This window comes from Rhagoletis pomonella, unplaced genomic scaffold (genome assembly GCF_013731165.1).
Source record: "Rhagoletis pomonella isolate Grant_MI unplaced genomic scaffold, Rhpom_1.0 Rhpom_scaffold_00006, whole genome shotgun sequence".
In the NCBI taxonomy this organism is placed as follows: Eukaryota; Metazoa; Arthropoda; class Insecta; order Diptera; family Tephritidae; genus Rhagoletis; species Rhagoletis pomonella.
The window spans coordinates 62,888,250-62,909,727 of NW_023458560.1; the positions used below are offsets into that span (position 1 = coordinate 62,888,250).

General features: G+C 36.3%; 1 protein-coding gene across 1 annotated transcript in view; it reads right to left on the reverse strand.

Annotated features, from left to right (window-relative positions):
- Positions 1-20,281: 20,281 nt before the first annotated feature.
- The window catches only part of LOC118742028, a 135,793-nt gene continuing 134,596 nt past the window's right edge, over positions 20,282-21,478 (reverse strand). The window contains exon 13 of the mRNA XM_036473995.1: positions 20,282-20,296. Coding sequence (XP_036329888.1) covers positions 20,282-20,296 — 15 coding nt within the window. The remainder of the gene's footprint in view (positions 20,297-21,478) is intronic.

Here is a 21,478-nt window from a genome sequence, read left to right on the forward strand (position 1 = left end):
GTATGGCGCAGAAGCATGGACATTGACAACATCCGATGAGGGGGCCTTTGGAGAATTTGAGAGAAATTTTTTTTTGCGGAAGATTTACGCGTTGGCGACGGCGAGTAGCGCAGACGATGGAACGTTGAGCTGTATGAGCTTCACAACAACATGGGAATAGTGCAGCAAATTAAAATACACCGGACGTTCGAACGACCCCGAAACTCCAGCTTCGAAAGTATTAAACGCGGGTCGCGATGCTGTTAACAGAGGAAGAGGAAGGCCTACGTGCGTTGGAAAGACCAGGTGGAGAAGGACTTGGCTTCATTTGGCATTTCCAAGTTGCTTAGGCGGTTACAGCGCCAATAAAGAAGAAGAAGATTCAAAACGAGTAATCATTCGAAAGAACCGTTCTGTTTCTGTGTGAGACTTGGTTATACGACCGAAACGTGATTGTCGAGTCAGTTTTCAAGTAGTTAGAGAGCTTGATTGCAGATTTCTTCTCAATGCAAATTCGCATACTACTACATCTCTAGCTACGCGACTATGCCTTGCTGTGGCTGGGTCTATTAAAATGGAAATATGGAAATCATAGAACCAGGCTCGTCGATAGGGGTCCGGGCTTTTTAATGGGGCCTGAAATATCAGAACTATAATTTTTTATATTTTTTTTTACAATATACTTAATTTGTCCTTCGTTAAAGGCTCTATTAGAAATATATTCCGATTCGTGCATTAAAGGAAATAACCACATGCTTTTGAATTAATACAATTTATGTATAGGACCAAAAAGAGCACGAACTCAGAGCTGAATACCAAGCCGAATATAAATACGATGGCGAATACCAAGACAACACTAATACGAAGATGGGCACGGTCGCGAAGACCATCACGAAGACGAATGTGAAGACAAACACGAAGATAAATAAGAGGACGTATACGAATATGAAGACGAGGACGAGAAGAAAGACGAACATAAACACGAAGTCGAACCAGAAAACGAGCTCGGAGCCGAACTTAGACGAACGCGAATACGACTACGCAGATGTAGGCGAACTCGAGTACGAATACGAATACGAAGACAGATACCATTACCATTACCATTACTATTACCATTATCATTACCATTACCATAACTATTACCATCGCCAATTAGTAAAGTTCTCCTCAATTTAAAAAAATACTCCCACCAACAGCTACTTCATACCGCTCCATCTTTTCGCAATCGTTGCTAAGCATTTTTTTCTCTCTGGAATTTAAAAATACCTGCTTTAATGCAATTCATATTTTAATAACTGAAATATTAAAAATTCCAAACTATTGTTGGCATGAAAATTTCAATGAAGACAAAGTTATTACTGAAAAAATACACATAAATAGTGCGTATGCACATAGAGATATGTATTTGTGAGTACACACTTAGGATTACTAAAAGTAAAAAAAAAAAAGATGCACGAATATGCGCCAATTTTAATTCTACATCGAATAATTGAATGGGATCAGTGAGATGAAATAATTTTTGGCAAATATCACAGCGCAACACAGCAACCAACTCAGCAACACCAACAAAAAAAAAAAAAAAATGATGGCATGGCTGAATTAAGTGATGGATACAATGGCAAATCCTAGTGCAAAAGAAGAGGAAAGAAGAAAAAAATCAACGAAAAATAAAATGAAGAAACAAAGTTCCACTCCAGTTGGAGTAGTTACAAAACAAAATACACAAATTGAAAACAAACAAAGGCACAAACAGTTGCAGATGATGCGCACCCGCACAGCCAGCCACCAGACCAGCCACCAGCCACCAGCAGGGAGGAGGCACTAACAAACAGGGCAACGAATGTGGACACAGTTCAATTGGTTGCTCTTTAGGGTGAATCGCAAGCAAATAAACAGAAGAAAAAGCAGGCATTTCGGGTGGGGTTAGGTTGGTGGTTGGTGGGATGGACAGTGCACAGTGCTTTCGCAGCGTAAGTATTTGGGTGCGCCACTATGCGTGTGGGTGTGTGTGGTTGTGTGGTTTGCATTGATGTGCGCTGCTGTTGCTTGCCCCGAGTGGTTGTGGAAGGTGAAAGATGGGTGGCGCATTTTTGCTTTTGCTATTTTTCGGATTTGGGGTTGCTCGATTTGTTTGCTGGATGCATCGTACGCTTCAGTGTTCGCACAATTTATTGAGAACTGGGTGAAATCAATACAATGAAGTTTGTTGATGATTTTTGCTTGTTGATGAATACGATAATAATGATGAAAGTGCTGATGATGGCGTTTTGGTTGGGTGCTGAATAAACTGAAATTAATATGAAATATGCAGTTTCTTGTGTTAAAAATGTTTTGTGTAGCTCATTATTGACTTGATATATAAAAAAAATTGTATTCTCGTTTTATTAGCTCAATGTTTGATGGCCTTAATTCTTAAGTTAAAAAGCGAAATAAGAATTTTGTCTCGTAAGAGACCCCGTTCTTTTCATGACGATTGGTAGCGTCTCCCAAAAATGTGCATCCAAGCGGGATTCTTCAACATTGCGCTCATTACCGTTTACGCACGACGGAAGAGTAGGGCGATTCGGTATCCAGAGGCTTCTACTTTTCCCAGCGACTTTGCGGATTGTGTCACCAGGGTAGGAGAAAAATGTGTGCTAAGTAAATATCGACCACTGAGCGGAAGATCGACTTATCTCGGTAGCCAGTTCGAAAATGCCCTAACTCAGAACGCCCGAGATCTAAGATACGGCGCTCTTCAATCAAATTCTGAGATAGAGTGTTTTTCAATCAAATTCCGAAATAAGCATTTAATTTCCTACGTATGACACTATCCATGTGTGTTGCAATTCGACCACGCTCGTTGTCGCAAGTAATCCTCTTTTCATCACCAGCTCCCATCCATGGGTCAAAGTTGAGGCGATTCAGCAACGATTTGCAGATGGAATGCGTACATCGAGTTTCTTCTTGTATACAGCCTTATTCTAATCGTTGCCTTGTTTTATGCAATGGTTGGGCGCTGGGCTTGGGACCGCTACACAAAAATTTTAATCTAATGAAAAGAACATAAAAAAGCCTCGGAAAAGCAGAGCCCTCTCTAAGAAAAAGGGACGATGCTACGCTAATGCGCCGTTTGGCGAAGGTGAGGGCCAATTGGCCAAGTTTTGTTGTCTCTGCAAAAACCGACAAGCGGTTGTAGTGCCAAATAGGAAGGAGAATAAAAAAGACCGCGAAATATAACACCCGTCTGAATGTATGAACTCTCTTTCCTCGTGAAAAATATTGGTTATTTCATTAATTTTTCGGTGCTTTATTTAGGGACTGGGAACAAAATGTATGATCGAGACTAAATGTCGATCTTGTAGTGTTGTTTAAGAACGCCTGAAAACCCAAACCGAAATGAGAACAAAACTTACGGGAGTGTTTTCACAAGAACCTAAGTGAGTACAAAACTGTCAAGAACGGGAATTATATAAAAACCAAACCCTGGCGAACGTTCACAAGGAGGACAAAATGCGAGCAATACTTTCAGAAATATTTCTAAGAGAAGAAAATGGGAACAAAACGGGCAAAAATCTTCTCCGAACTAGTCGCGAAGAACAGAAGCGAGAACAAAATTTTTCTCATAGCACTGCATGAGTTTGAAGTGTTTGAAATTAAAATGAATGAATTAATATTTGCATGTTGTGCTATAAAAGATTTTATATCTTATTGTACTAATCACTTATTTTAATAAATGAAATCCGCTGAGAGCCACAGTCCTAACTTTGTTGGGTGATAGTGATAGGATTACTGATTGTATTTATATTCTGAGAATAAAAACAGTCTAGAAATACCCAGAAATACGGGTGTGTGTATATTTTAGGGCTGAATACCGAGTTATATGCCAAAAGGCCGAGGATCATAGAATATCTGACCACGAAACAATAATGTTTCGACTAAATGTCAATAAACTTAGCCCTCTTGCTAAGGAGGCAGAAGTAATATCCTGGGAGAGATATAACCCTGAGAACTTAAGAAGTTTACTAAGGCAGTGCGATTTCTCGAACTTAAATTTTTTCGATGCTGACGGTATGGTGGAGTATATTACTCATTGCATTATGTGGGCCATGAGGCAGTTGACTTACTCAAAAATAACTCGCATTAAGCAGAGGAACAAATGGTATGATAGGCAATTGACAGAGATGAACAAGTATAAATCTAAATCCCATGAGAAAGCAGTGTTGTCAGGGTACTGGGGTGAATATAATTTAGTGAGAAGCAGGTATAAGAAAATGGTAAGGTGTAAAAAAATTAAATACTTAGAGCATACGGTGGAAATAAATAAGGGTGACAGCCGACTCATGTGGAAATACTTAAATGAGGTAGTCAATAACACGGAGGTGAAAGAAAATATTGGAGAAGTGATAATAAATAACACCAACTACGCAGACAGCTTTGAAATTGCGGAAAACCTAAATAATTTTTTCGTGGACAGCATTTTGGAAATACATACCAATATAGAGTGTGTAAACTATGATTTTTCCGAGCAACGAGCTTCCACAAGTACGCTAAAATTTGAAGAGGTCTCAACGGAAGACATTCTTCAAATTGCCAAAAAATTTAAGCGGAAAATTGGGGGAAACAACCTACTTTCTGAAGGTGTTATTAAGGACTCTGCTGATTATATGGGATATTTCTATGCCCTACTTATAAATAAGAGTCTCCAAACAGGATCAGTACCGGAAGAATGGAAAATTTCATCAATAGTGCCCGTCAAGAAAGTTAGAAAAACGGTTAAAGCTGAGGAGCTTAGGCCCATCAATATTCTCCCTAGCTTGGAAAAAATGCTAGAAACCGTTGTGAAAAACCAGCTACAGTACTATGTGGAATCCAATAAAATACTCATAAAAGAACAATCTGGATTCAGAGCTAAACATTCCTGTGAGACTGCGCTGAATCTGGTGCTTTCTCAATGGAAAGAAGATCTTAACAGACACCTTAATGTAGTAGCAGTGTTTATTGATCTTAAAAGAGCATTTGAAACCATTGATTGGGTCCGAATGTTGGATAAACTAAAATACATTGGTATAAAAAACACTGAGCTTGACTGGTTTATAAGCTTTCTATGTAATCGTAGGCAACAAACAATAGTTAATTCAAAGATGTCTAGTAAGATAGCCGTAGACATCGGATTACCACAGGGCTCAGTTTTGGCACCCCTACTCTTTAATATATATATAAACGATATTAAAAGTTCTCTCAAACATTGTAAAATAAAACTCTTTGCGGATGATGCCTTGTTAACGATCAGTGATAGGGAACTACCAAATGCGATTGTCAAAATGCAAGAAGATCTTAATTCTCTGTGTCCAAATAAACTCAAACTGAATGTGAAAAAGACTAACTTTATGGTATTTTCCAGAGCGGCAAATGCTGACTCCATAAGCCGTGAATTAAAAATCAAAGATGAAAATATCGAAGAGGTGAAAAGTGTCAAGTACCTAGGAATATACATAGACAACAAACTAAAGTTTGATGAGCACGTTGAGTATACAGTCAACAAGATTGCTAAAAAAATTGGCCTTATAAAGAGATCGTGTAAGTACTTGGGAAGAAGATATAAAACGTTGGTGTACAGGTCAATAGTAGAACCGCACTTTATATACTGTCCCACGATTTTCTTCCTAGCGGGGGACTCCCATGTAGATAAGCTGCAAAAAATGCAAAACCGAGCGATGAGATTCATCTTCAACAAACCGTACGACACACCAACAAGATGTATGCTTGAAACCTTGAATTGGTTAAGCGTGAAGCAACAAGTTTTTTACCACGCTATGAAATTTGTGTACAATATTAAGAAGGGCAACCTGCCGGACTATCTTAGCGATACTCTCCGATATATAAATGAGACGCATACATATTTGTTGAGAGAGAATAACAGCTTCAGACTCCCGAAGTATAGAACAGAAATGGACAAAAAAAATATTTTCTATAAAGGCTTAAAGTGCTTCAATGAATTACCAGAGGCTATAAAAAATTGTGATACTATCACTCTTTTCAAGCGGCTGCTATTTGACTATTGTAGAACGCAGCCTACAAGATAGTGATGTATCAACAATAGCGTGGATTGGAAACTAGGCCTTTCCAACCACCAAGATATCGAGACTAGGCGGATCAGAAACTCGGCCTTTCCGACTACCTAGACCCTTAGATAATAAACAATAAACGAGCGGATTGGAAACTAGGCCTTTCCAACCGTCACGAAAGCGCGACTGAGTGGATCAGAAACTCGGCCTTTTCGACCACCCAGGAGATATCAATAAATGGAGTAACCCAAAAAGAATAGCGCGGATTGGAAACTCGGCCTTTCCAACCGTTTACATAACTTCCAGAAAATTGCATGCGTTTATAGTGACATCAAATAATTGCAGTGATAAAGAAATAATGTTATTTAAAAATTTCCGTAGAGCATTTTGTATTTTGTATTTAATATTTAATATTTACATTTTAAATCTAAATCTAATTATAAGAATGTTAAATCTTTGTTGCAATATAAGTCTAACAGACTGTAAAAAATAAATAAATAAATAAATAAAAATAAATAAATCTTTTTCATACCCTGAATTTGTTTTATAAAATTTTACAACACGATTTAAAATTTCTTTCTTGAAGCTCTTCCGTCTTCAATAACAACGTATCGAGAGATATCAATTATTCGGTTGCGAACATTCATCTCCGTCATTGAAGCTTCACGAAATCCCTGAAATAACTAATAACTCAACTCAACAAAAAAGTTCTATGTGCTTTTTACAGGAATATAATATGCCAATGTGTTTTGGTGCCGGGAACACGAAACTGTAGTCCATTTTGTTCCAACACCTCAGGATTTTTTCCTTACCCCAAAAAACATGGCGCATATTATGTGAGATGCACGTTTTTTGAGGTCAGAAAAAAGTCCTGACGTTATGAAACAAAACGGACTTTAGATTCGTGTTCAGCGCATCACGTTCGGGAACGTTTCCGTGAAGAACAAAATGAGAACAAAACATCTCTGAAACGTTCACAAAAAGAAAAAATGTGAACAAAACTCTCAAGACATTTCCAATGAAAACGAAAGTATAGAGAACGTTTTCAAGGAACTTTAAATAAGAACAAAAGTCTGGGGAACGTTCTGTCAGAGAACAAAACGAAAACAAAAACTTTGAGAACTTAACGTTAAGAGTGGAGGGGCGTTTGTGATTTGGGATAAAAAATCTTTTCAGTAAGTACCACGATTTTTGATTCATAGCCAAAGGAAATCTGAACCATTTCAACTTTCAGATCATTTAGCATTAGGGTGAACTGTCTATTTATTAAACACATAAGGAAAACGGCCCGCTTAAAATAAAATGTGTATGCCTTTAAAAAAGAAACATCCGATATATAGTTTCTTTGAAAGTTCTTAGCCCTTTGCGTATACTTCATACTGCTAATAAGATATTTGTAGGCACTCATACTTAAGAAAATGTTCACACAAATACAAATTAAATGATATAAGGACATAAAATCAGGTATTATAACAGTAATATTGACGACTCCATCAGTGACCTCCAAAAAGGTACCTATCAGAAATGCTAATATTAGAGATGAGAGTAAAGCCTTAACAAACGTAAGAAATGACAAATACGATAACAACCAAGTAAAAGCAATATGTATATGAAAATGTGACTATTGAGCAAAAACAATAATAAACAAATAAAAGTAACAACAAAGTATAAAAATGAGAGTATTTGGAGTGGGCGTGTTCTTACGTTTATTGACTGCTCGTTGCTTTTCCACATTGTTTTTGTAATGTAAGTATTTGTAGTTGTTTATGATTTATGCTATAGTTACACAGTCTGTTGATATTTTGCTGCTGTTATTGTTGCTATTGAGAGTCGTTTTCTCTACAGACTATAATACTTGCAAGTCCTTATGTCCTATTCATGCATTTGTATATGAATCCGTATATGTGTATGTATATATGTATGCAGGCTTGTACAAATCTACGCCAAAGATTCCATCTGCACACTCATTCGCAATTTGAATGGAAGTCATGAAAAAGGCCAGCCAGCCAGCTGATAGTCGCAGAGCAGAGAGGCACAGACAACGACGCCAGAGGTTGTTGGGGTGTCGCGCGGGGATGTGCTCACTTTACGATTGGGTGTCGACATAAATTATTCATATTTCGTTGGTGCAAGTGAGCAAGGCACATGCCTGCCAGCCAGCCAGCCAACAAACCAGCCAGTCAACCATTCCGCCAGTCAGGCAGTTGGGCCGACAGACAACTCAGGGCGCAGCAGCATTTCAAGTATTCATCGAAGTTTTGTGTCGGTTGGTTGTTGACTGGAGCAGTTTTGGTTGGGGGTTGCTGCCTCCGAGGATGTTGATGGGTAGCGGCGGATGGCGTAGTGGGTGGCGCACCCATGGCGAATGTTGTCAACCATGGTGTGGGTGCAGGTGCGGTTAGTGGTGTGGTCGTTGGTGACATCAGTCGCTTTGCTAGTTGTTGCTCAAACTGAAGGTGCTCTTTTAGTGAGCAGTTCGAATGCGCATTGCATGCTGCGTGAGGAGTACCTACGACAAGGTGGAGTGTGGGCATTGTGCAGCATTGTATACACACACTGGCTGCAGTAGGTTGTTAATTAGTAAATGGTTATTTTATTATTAAACAATCTAACGTTGAAATGTGGTATAAAATGCCGTAAATGCAAGAAATTTTATCGGCATTTGCATGGAACTAGCGGAAATTGAAAAAGCAACAAAATTGGCGAAACTGAAGAAACCTCCTTAATTACTTTGGATTTTATTTAACTTTTTTTTAAACTACACAAACCTTATGTTTATTGATTCACTTGAATAGGTACAAGGACGGGTAGCCTCCTTATGTCCTTTATAGGCGATTTGTTTGAAATAAAACTGAAGGAAATGCAAATGTTTTTGACAGCTGAATCTGGCTCACAGCAACGCATGAAAAAAGCATGAAATAGAGCCAGAACACAAAAGCTAGACGGAAAAAACAAAAGTCCTTTACGAGGTCAACTTCTTATTGTCGAGATAGTGGACCGAGATTAAAGAAAAACGTTGATGTTGATGACATCCCAAGAGAACTACGAATTTCTCTATATACATGTGCTCAAAAAAAAAGGGCATCGATTTTACTATGCAACATTAAGAATCACGACTGGAATTTTGTACAACTCGCATGCCTGGAAGGACAACTAGAAATTGGTGGTTTTCTCTGGCGAAAACGGATTTAATAATAATAGTCACGAAATTTGAAAGGACGAAAGTTGTGTCTTCCCTCCATGGCCAAGAAGAGAGTATGACAGTCCGAACTGCGATTTCGTAGTCCATAGCAGTTAAGATAATATTTAAAGTTTCCCAAATTACGAAAAATTCATGCAGAAAAAAATTATTAACGACATTTTTCCAACACTTGTCGCATATTTTCGCACCTTGTTCTTGTTAATATGCTACCAAATTACGTACCGATTCGCACTACAGGAGCTGTAAAAACGAGTATAACGAAGCAACGTCGTGTTTTTTCAGAGTTTGTCCTATTCACAGGACCTATACTTAATGGGAAATGTCAGGCAATCCATGTGATGATTGGCAGTTGTTCTTTCCGGCGATTAAAGTAGTAAGCAGCAAGATGTCCCTGATTTTTCAAAGCGCCTGTAGAAATGTCTACCGGATAGGGGTTTTTTCCAAACATTGGAATTAAGGATGTAGTACCCAATACTAAAAGTGTTATATGTTAGAATTAAAATGAATGGTATGCTTTTGTTGGTGTGTGTGCCTATTCAAGTGAACCAAAATACATTTCGTGTAGTTTGATGAAACGTGGAATAAAATCCAAAGTAATAGAGGCATTTTCTCCATTTTCACCAATTTTCTTTGAAATTGATCATTCTGTCAATATGAAATCAAAAACAAGCTTCTCCGATGCCTAAAAATCCAGATATAAGCTTAGATCTGTGGAAAAGGTGTATACCTATTCAAGTGAAGTGGGCTGTAAAATTAAAATTCGAGCATACATATGCAATATTAATGGGTAAGGCGCTACCCAAACCTCTATAAAATATTGTAAACATCAAGTTTTAAGGCCGAAAACCTACCATAGTAGATATGACCGAGCAATAATTTTAACCTTTATTTCGTTAGAAGTTTTTTAGCCGAGATAAAAGGTCATCCAACAGGCGACTTTTTTCGTTCAAAGGTCGCCTTTGCTTTGGCCTAAGCGGTACTGAAACCGAATCGAACTGTGGGTTCCGGAGAATGCTTTGTACCGGAATCTTTAGGGATCGTAGTTGAGATTATCTTCCAAATTTTCCCAGGCCTAGGTTTGCGACAGTACAGAAAGTAGTGGACAAGACGAACCCTAGCCCAACTACAGCGGGGTTAGCCTTTTAAGCATAGGTTACAAGGTTTTATCGAGTGTATTGTATCAGTGTAGCTTTAGACCTGGTAAATCCATTAAAACCACGTGTTCACCGTATGATAAATCATGGAAAAGCTTCGCTAGAATTGCTAAGGAACTCTTCGAGCCTCGAGAGCGAGGTCCATACCACGAACATTCGTCGTACAATAAGAAGCTGGTGTGAGAGTGAAGTACATACTTTATGACGGCATGACAAAGGATCATCGTGTCCAATAATTTTTGCGGGGCAGTTCAAGAAGACTTTAAAAATCAATGTACAAAATATAGTTGCCACGTCCTCGTTCAGTTCTTCAGGACCTATACATTTCCTTTATTTATGTACCTTCCGGTGACCAAATATTTATTATCCCAAAATCTGAGAAGGCCCACCACCAAAATATTCCCATGAAAAGTGTATCAAAATGGCGCAAGAGGTGCTAATTGAATCCTAGTCAGCTACTAAGAAGCACTTTTCAACCAACTAACAAATTTTTGATGGAAAATTTTTATTGCGCCAAGTATAAATGAGGCCGTGAGGGCAGAAGTGGCCTAACACAATTTTTTTGGTACTTACCTACTTAAAATAGTCTTAAATGTGATACATTTTAATATAAAAGTTCTTAATTTTAAGCACAATGCTACATAGCGTACCATCAAATTATAGAATAAGCGAACTTTATTTTAAAATTGATCACATTTGAGGCTATTTTAAGAAGGTAACTAAAAAAAAAAGGGCTAGGCCACTTCTGCTCTCATGGCCTCAAATAGCATTTAGAAATTTGTGATTCATATTTTGGCCGATATGCTTGCTTCGGTGTATTTGTCCTTTAATTACTCGCAGACCCTTTCGAATTCCTCTCACAATAGCAAACATATTTTAAAATGTTCCGATTAAAATTTAAAGCTTTCCAATATTTATTACCTACAATTTATTAACTCAATATACACATTTGGGGTCAACATAACGCAGCAGGATACAAATTAATAAATTGCCCACATATGTAAGTACTTTTGTCCAGATGAGGCTATAGAAACCTCAATGCTTTGTAATTTGCACCAATTTAACGAGTAAATGACGCTCATACACATACATATGTACATAGGTACATCCACTCAACTCCACACCAAATCACGCCAATCTGTTGCGAGCTGTGGTGCGTTACACACGTAGACACAAAAGGTAGAAGGTTTCAAAGTTTCAACAAAAAGTGTCAAACTTTTTTCATCTTCTACAACAAACTCCTCTTCTATTTGGGTTCAATGCGGCATAAAAAGCTTTAGACACCCTCGCCAATTAATGCGATACACTTTGATGAGACTTCATTCAGGAACAGCACTTATATACTTACATACACATGTACAATGATTACCCGGATGAGGGTGGTGGTTGGGGTGGTTGCAGGCAAACATAAACCTCCCCCCCTCCCCCCCCTTGCACCCTCTGCCCACATCTGTTGTGTTTCGCTGAAGCTGCTGCAAACTTTGAGTGGATTGAGTTAAGTTATGCCTGGCGGCTAGCAGTCACCATACCCAATTGCTTGCTGTCAGACTTGCCTTGGACTCTGCCGACAGCGTTGTTCAGTTTTAGCTTCAAATGGTCGATGCCTGGCTTTGGCGCTTTGGCGCTTTGACGCACTCAAAGTTCTGTTCTTCGTTGAATAAGTAAGTATTGGTGCGACGCGCTTTTATGCATTGCCTTGCTGCTGTTGCATGTTTTGTTGTTTGTTTTGCCTTGATATCAATTAACTTATGTCAATATTTAGAGGAGCTACTTGAACGTGTTGCACATTAAATGTTTATGTCTCCACCCATAGCAGGGGGTAAAGAGATTGGTAGTAAAGCTTTGTTGCATTCCTTTAACTCTTGTTTTTTCCATTGCTATCAACCTGCGGCTATACTTTGACATGACATTTAACTTAAATTTGTTTATCTAATAGCGCAGAAATGCAAATAAAACAAATTTGAAATTTCTTCCCCGCGAGCTAAGGACCAATAAACCATGAGTAGGAAAGCGGTCTTAATATCAAATACTGACGTTCATATTTTGATAAAGGTCCAAAAGTTAGTGAAGAGGGGATCGGATTTAGAGAGTTGTGAGATATTTTTGAAATTTTGAGAGAAAGCGGATTCAACTTTTTTACTGCCAGTTGTTTTACATAGGAGGGTTGTGGTCACTGAGGAAGAAAGGGAAAAAGTTTTTGGTAACCTTAGATTCGATTAGACTAGATGTACGGGAAGGAGTTGTTAGACTAGTAACCGCGACCAAGAAACGATCTATTGTAACAAGCTCCTATATGGCTACAGGCCTTCTTCGATCCACATATTACCTATTGAAAACCTCGCGAGGTCCTTTGGCTGAAGGTCATTTAGGTCGTATGCTCTAGGTACGCTGATGCTTGAAAGCGAAGTCTTCACAGTGACAGATAATGTGGTCTACTGTGTTCTGTTTTGCGTGGCACAACCTACACTGATCAGAGTTAATAACTTCTATGTTTCAAAAATTTTACATTACACAGCAGTGGCCAGTAAGAAAACCTGTAACAATTCTTACTTCATGCCTACTGAAGTGAAGGAGCGCTTCGGCCCTCCTTGCAGATATTTATGGAATGAAGGAATTAGCTTGTCTGTTATCTTTCATATTTGTCCAGTAATGTTGCGCTTTATTCTTCATCCAGATATAGTAGTCTCGCAGAATCTAATAGGGATTCACTAAGAGGGCGCCATGCAAATCTTGGCGAAGTTCTGCACCAATATTTAAGAGAACTGTGGAAACTGCTGGATATCTATCCACAAACCTAACGGCAACATCATGTAACGAAGTGCTGGTTATACCAGGGTGCTCTAACGGTATCTCCTGAAGCAAATACCTACTCTTCCCTAGGCAAACCCGTAATCGGCGTCGTAAGTTATGATAGGAACGTATGGGACATAATGTCCTTCCAACCTTACAGATCTTCGGGACTAGACGAAATCATTCCCGCCGAATTACAGGCAGCTAAGGACATACTGTGCCATCTGCTCTCTCAGATATTTCCAGGTGGTCTTTTCACCAAAAGAAACAGGGCCGCTCATCTGAAATCGAAGGATTTCAGGCCCATAAGTCTAACTTCACTCCATAGATGAATAAAGGCGGCGGAATATAAAAAAATGATTATCTCTTCGAACCAACACGCATATCCTGAGGGCTAATCCGTGGATACCGCGCTTCACGAAATCGCATTGGTCATTAAGAGGTACGTGCTGGGAGTTTTTCTCTATATCGAGGGAGCCTTCAATAATATCCATGCTGAATCTGTTGTTAAGTCCCTTCTCAGTGTAGGGGTGCAACGGGTATTGAAAGCTTCTTTCACGCGAGCACAACGCTCTACACCCACGTAAACTCTGAAATTTATTTTAAATATTCCATCGGTGGATCCTTATGCAAGTTTCTGGCCGGTTTTAGTGTTGCAGAATAAATGCTATCCAGCCATGAAGAGACCTCAAATTCAGACGCATAAAGGCTCTGGAAACTCTAAACTGTGGAAACTAATCTGATTTTACTCGGCTTCACCGCTCCTCTCTCAGCTAATAGTGGGGGTAATTACCGGATGCTGCCTTATGGCCACGACTGGAAAGAGGTTGGAATATCCAACCAACGATTTGTGTCTCAGCTGCAGAAGCGAGAAAGAAGTGGAGAGCATCGAACATTATCTCTGCCACTGTCCCACTCTGGCCAAGATACGCAACCAATCCTTTAACAAGTACTTTTTAACTTTTTAGCCGAGCTGAACTTATAAAATATTCTCAATTTTTTGTGCTATATACATACATAAAGCGTGCTCGGTGATTCAATTTCTAAGGGAAGGAAAAAAATAAATGGCTACCGGCAGTGGTATCATATTGGGTACTTTCCGCCTACGTGTGCTGTCGTGCTTTCGCACGGTAGCAGCCACTTTACATAACCTTACATTTTCTTTAAATTACCAATATGCGCAACTAAGTTCCTACTCGTCAAATGCCCAGCCACAGTAAAGAGCCTTCTCCATTGCTAGAAGTCGGTTCTTCTTTTTTTAGTCTATGAGTAAATACGCCATAGGCTCATAGTCAATCCCTCGTTTTAGATACTGATACGTTGTAGAACCTCGCTTGCTCACGGTATCCAAGCACGGTGACCAACCGCCCTACAACTGCTTCCTTTTTCAGACGAATTTACAAGTTAAGCAGGCAGGATTAAAAGATAAAAGGATGCTGAATACTCGCCTTTGTGAAATCCGCGGCTTTCTGGTTTGCTGAAACCAAAGCAAGCTTCTGTGCAATAATGTGTTTAACAGCTCACTTGGTCTTGAAGTTATAAGCTTGAAGATTGAGCGCGCTGTGAATGTAACCGAAGCTTTAATCTCCTTTCGATTGGAATTAACGCGCTAAGTATCATATGTATGTCTGTGGCATTTTATTAAAAATCAACTTATCTCGAGATAGGCCATTTTCCCTTTAAAGTATATATTTCATGGGGTTCCCAAACAATATTTTAACGATCAGCTACCCATAAGCGTAGTTTAAGATGACTTTTAAGAGAAGCTCAATAAAAATATAAAATTCTGTGAGGGAAACTTTTTAATTCTTAATTCAAGGTCCAACCATCTAAAGTCACTTAAGTTGTTGATGTGTAAACATTCTATCGCTCGGTATGGGTAAAATTTACGTTCATCAAGCCACATTTCTGGACTAGTTCACGACAAGTTTAGCACCATTTCCGGACTAGTGCGGAAGTATTTCAGAACCTGATTAGAACCATTTCGGGACTATTTCAGAATCATCTCGGGATCTCTTCAGCACAAGTTCGCGACTAATTCACGACTATTTAAGTATTTGGACTAGCTCTGTACCATTTGGAGACTAGTTCAGGAACATTTCGGGCCTGATTCAGTGTAATTTTGGAATTAGTCCAGGAACGTTTCGGGGATAGTTGCGAACTATTTGAGGACTATTTTGAGCCTTGTTTGGAATAAATTTGGGACTAATAAGGGACAATTTCGGGACCGTTTCAAGACTTGTTCGAAATCCTTTCGGGCCTAGTTCACAACTTTTTCAGAGCCACTTCAGGACGATTTTGGGTGTAGAGATAATTTCGGGGAAGTTCGAAACTAGTCACGAAATGATTCTTAAATAGTTCTGAAGTGGTCCCGAAAAATTAAATATTTGGTCCTCACGCCTTTACTTAACAAAATGCCACAGATTTATATGCGTGATATGAAAATAATTGGGCTAATTCATTATTCATTTATTAAAACTAGTGTTCGCCCAGCGCACAGTGGGTTGAACGGTATGCAAAGTGGCGATTAATTCAGGGAAGCCGTAATTTTAAAATATTATTATTTTTTATTGATGGTTATTCATAAATACATAAAAAAACATAATTAAAAAAAAAAAATAATAAAAAAAAATTTTTTTTTAATCTTTTATGGGCTTTTTTGTATTTTGGAAAAAAAGGTCTTATTTCACAATTTTCGCTATAAGTTTGGAAAGAAAAACGATAAATTAGTAAATGCAATTGAAAATTAGAGCTTACTTAACGTGCTTTTAGAAAAAAATTGTGTTTTTGAAAAATATAAATTAATAAATATTTAATATGTATTTAAATTAGCAAAATTTTAAATTAAAATCCGATTTTTTTTTCTTCAAATTCCATAATTCCACAAATTTAAAAAAGTTACATTAGAAAATATTATTATTTCTTATTGACAAATATTCATAAACAAAATATAAAAATAAAACAAACAACCATTGCAGGAAAAAAATATTTAAAAAAAAAAACTTAATTGTAAGGTATTTTTATTTACTTCATTTCATTAATTTGAAAAGTATTATATACTTCATAATCATCATTTACTTCGTAATCATCATTTACTTCATAATCATCATAAAATTAGTTTACTTCATAATCATCATTTACTTCATAATCATGGTAAAATTCGTTAAAATAATCTTAATCTTCATCATATTCATCATCTTCATCTTCTTCGTCACCATTATCATTTTCGTTTTGGGGAAGAACAAGTAACTCCAATGCAGACTGCGGCATTTGCTCTTTATTCTTTTTACAACTCTTCAAATTGCTTGAAATAAATGGATCTGAACTTAAAAGAAATCTATTAAACACGTCTTCTATTGTATTTTCCCGACTGGATTTACGCGAAAAGTGCTCCCTATAGCTTTTGAAGTCCTTATTTCTGGCTTCCTGAGATTCTTCAGTCAGCTGACCAATAGGCAATGGTGCCAGCGCTATAATTTCTGGCCCGTGAATGAAGTATTTATGTAGAGTAGGAGGCATATAATACCATGGATAATTGTTAACAAATAGCCTGGCAGTGTCATTAGCGAAATTTGAAAATTTTGCAATATTGACCTCAATACCACTAGATACAACTATTAATATTGTGTGCAACAACATTTATCACGTAGGGTAGAGATGGAAGCGTGACTAAATTTATTTTTATAGTGACGAAGCTCTAAGTATTTATGCACTAAGCTTTAATAAAATAAATATTAACTATTTACGACATAATTTCTCGCTCGTGAGTGAAATTCAAACTTGTGATGTCAGAAAATATGTGAAAAATTTTATTCGTTGTGAATAAACCGGAATTAATTTTTTTTTCGTGAGTGCGCGTGGTTTAAAATTAGTCACGCACCCATCTCTAATAAACTGCACACTCTGTAGCTTCAATAACAACTACTAAACGGAATATAAAGACAAAAGACAATAAAAACAACGCGCTTTTTTGTTTGTTTTTTTTTCACTTAGGTTTTTTGCAACTGGAGTTCTTTTACAAAAATTTTAATAAGTCAAAAAATTGCAAACAACTGCAAAAAGATTTTTTGGGATTTATTAGCTGAAATATCATACTTCAAGAGCATATAAGCGGTTTTTCCCGATTTCACCCGGAAAGTTGTTGAAACTCAATATAAACACCAAAAATACCCCATTTTTGGACCAATTTCATTTATTTTTTTTTTTTTTTTTTCCAAAACATTTATCTAAACAAACAAATGTTTATCATATGCTCAAATACCTGAAGTTGACGGCTCCATAATAAAACTTTCACTTTTAGAAGTCTTAATTAAAAAAATAATCACTTGAGGTATACAAATTTTCACTTTTAACCAATGCGCGCAAAAATAATAATAATTACTGAACTTTGAAGACACACTGCAAATGAAGTAAACAACTAAGAACTTTTATTTTGGCAACTAGTGATGTAGAATTTTATCTTCTTTCACCCGGTACCAAATACGGTTGTGAAAGTTAAAGTTCATCTTTTGAATTAATCGCCACTTTTGATGGATTTCAACCCTCTGTGCAGCGGTTGAAATTCAACCGCTAAAATTAAGGATAGTTTATGTGAGTGGAGTTGAGCTGAAATAAAATTTGTTGGAATGGGTTAAGTGGAGGGGAGTTTAGCTTAGTACTTAGCATAACATAACATAGAATAGCATTAGATTCAATAACATAACATATGTAGCATAACACATCACAATATAACATCGCACATTCTTCAGTTGTATTTCCTTTTTATCCCTATCACTTTCTTCCTCTCTATCTTTATCTCTATCGCTTTTACTGTTTATGTTTATGTTTATCTACACCTTCATGTTCATGTTCATGTTCATGTTCAAGTTCATGTTCATGTTCATGTTCATGTTCATATTCATGTTCATGTTCATGTTCATCTTCATCTTCATCTTCATCTTCATCTTCATCTTCATCTTCGTCTTCATCTTCATCTTCATCTTCATCTTCATCTTCATCTTCATCTTCATCTTCATCTTCATCTTCATCTTCATCTTCATCTTCATCTTCATCTTCATCTTCATCTTCATCTTCATCTTCATCTTCATCTTCATCTTCATCTTCATCTTCGTGTTCACCTTCGTCTTCATATTTATCTTTTCCTTTATCCTGATCTATATCTTCATTCTTTTCTCCATTTACGTATTTACCCCCACCATTGTTATTAGGTTAGGTAGTTAAATTTTCCTTCCTCTTTTTCTTTATATTGTTTCTTTAGTGATATCATGTCATGTGTTGAAATCGGGTGTGGTGAGTTGCAGTGTGGTGGAATTGCGTGTGGGAGTTACGGTGTTATGAATTCGGGTGTGGTGGTCTTAAGAGGTGTGGTGAATTTAGTTGTGGTGAGTTGAGGTGTGGTGAATTAAGGTGTGGTGAGTTAAGGTTTGGTGAGAAAGTTGAGGTGTGGTGAATTAAGGTGTGGTAGATTAAGGTGTGGTGAGTTAAGATGTAGTGAGAAAGTTGGGGTGTGGTGAGTTAAGGTGTGGTGAATTAAAGTGTGGTGGATTTAGGTGTGGTGAATTTAGGTGTGGGGAGTGAAGTAGTGGTGGATTTAGGTGTGGGGAGTTAAGGTGTGGTGAATTAATGTGTAGCGAACTCAGGTGGAGTAAGTTTTTAAGCGGAGGTGAGATGAGTTGAGGTGAGTTAAGTTAAGTTAAGGGGTTAAGTTAAGATAAGTTATCTTTATCCTTATCTTCATATTCATCTTCATCTTCTTCCTCGTCTTGGTCTTCATCTTCTTCTTCATCTTTATCCTTTCCTTTATCCTGATCTAAATATGTCCATTCTTTTCTTCATTTACATATTCACCCCCACTATTGTTATTAGGTTAGGTATTTAAATTTTCCTTCCTCTTTGTCTTTATATTTAGGTTTCTTTACTTTTATTTTAATTTCTGTATTTATCCCTTTCTTCTTCTCCATACTCAAAATTATCTTCATCCTTGTTTGAGGCTAATCTATTCATGTACATACATACCTACATCTTATTCCTAAACTGCTGCTTAGCTATCACTATCACTATTAAAGCATACATTTAGGAGGCATTTCCGCCCCAACCATGTACATGTATGGCATTGGTATTGGTGTGACTTTTGAATTGATTTTTTCGCTCTATTTTAAACTAATTTGAAATTTTAAAAATTGCCTGCACATAAGCATCAAAATACCTTTCTAATGATATATAATTGTTTATACCTTAGAAGTACAGTTTAGCCGTAAAAGGGGTGTAAAGGAAACATGATTGCCTATTTATATAATTGATAAAAAAACTTTAATTTAAGCGTAAAGTAAATTATGATTTTATTGATTGTTACAACTTCTTAAGTACTTTCATCACTTTCCATTTTTTCCTTTTCACTTAAGTATATATATTAACACCTGTAAGTTTCTTGTGTGGGAATTGTTTAAAATTCTGCTTCTATGAAAATATATAAAATACATACATATGTACTATGTATATAGGATTTGTGCTATTATTATCCGTTAGGTGCAAAAATTTATACATATGTATGTGTGAGTGTGTATGTTTTTTTTATCTTACCTGCCCAGTTCCCCATACTCATTCATTTGCATTTTTACAACATCAATACTACATATTAACTTGACATTTTTTAAATTTTTTTCTATAAATGCATTTTTGACTTATTTATGTAAGTACGTAAGTATGTTTTTTATGAGATTTTGAAATTTCCTTGACGACTTTAACTACTAAAAATTAGTATAAAAATAAAAATTGACTCTTTATTATTTTTAGTGCAGTTAATAGTAATTACTAGCCAGTTTAGCGGAAGCTTTTTACGTGAAAAATTATGTTTGTTTTATTTGTGTTTTATATGAAAACTGAAAGAGGGGAAAAAAATTTCTTACTTAAATTGCCGGTGAAACCGGCAGTAAGTATAAGTAAATGACAAAATAGTTTTCTTTATAGCAGAATAATTTAAAAGCGTAAATAAAAAAGTTTTCCGATTTGAAAGCGTTTACAGCGCAATTATGGCAACTGTCTTTCAGTTCTTGAAAGCTCTTTTCTGCATTTCGATAGACCAATTGAAAGACTGTTATCCTGTCCATTTCTTAGCGATACGTTTTCTAAAAATAAAATTGTTTTAAAAATATATTTTTCTTTTTACAACAATAAACTCTAAAAATTAAAAGAAAATTACCAGAAAATTCAATTAAAAGAGAGAGAAAAATTAAATCAAACGAAGGAACAAAATAAAATAATTTCCTAAAAATTAAATGAAATTACTAAACAACTTTAACAATAAAATCTAAAAAGTAAGGGAAACTTAAGTTAAAAAATAAAATAAAAAACTAAAAAACAAGTTCATAAAAACCAAATAAAATGTAAAAAATATTTTTTATTTTAAAACAACCGATTCCAAACATAAGAAGAAAATTGAATTAAAAAGCAAAAAAATTTAACTAAAAAAGAGACAAAAATGCATAAAAAAAGTTTCTAAAACAATAAAATCTGAAAATTAAAAGATAATTTAATTTAAACAAATTTAATTTAAAACAATAAGGGAAAAGTAGCACTGTTGGAACTGCTTTCTATCAAAAGAGCTTTTCACCATAAAAGTTGCCAAAGGAGCTTTTGTTTTGTAAGACTTTCACAAGAAGAAGACAAAATCTTTCAAACTATGTTGCAACTAATCTTATCCAGAATTGCCCTGTAATTCACATCTAAAAATCTCCATACGGTTTAATCAACAACAGGTCATAGTTGGAACTAAAAAAATAATTTCAATGAAAATGAGAAATTATTTTGAAGTCACACAAAATCTAACTAATCTCACGCGCAAACAAATTTGAAATAAATTTTAACAAAATTTTTACTAAATTCAATGCTTTAGTAAAAAATTGTTATTTTTATCAACAGCAAAATACATTCGGACATATTTTAGAGTCAGAAAAGTCTCAGAATTCTGAGTTGTAACCCTCATTATGAGGTCAAAAAAAGAGCCAGAATAAACATATTTGACTTCTTAAAAGGGCATGCCAATATGAGTCCAAATTAGGAGTTATATTACGGTCTGAAACATGAAGCTTTCTGAGTCTTAAAAACAAATATTTTTTATATATAATTTTGATTATTAATAAACTTTTACTTTTATGTAAATTTTGTTACTTTTGTTCAACTCAGAATTTATGACACCAAAAGAGTGCGAAATTAGTCAGTCTGGCTGACTGGTCTCAGACTCATATTTATAACGAAAGAAATGCTCATTTTAGACTTATAAATTCTGAGCACTCAGAAATTGTTTGAAG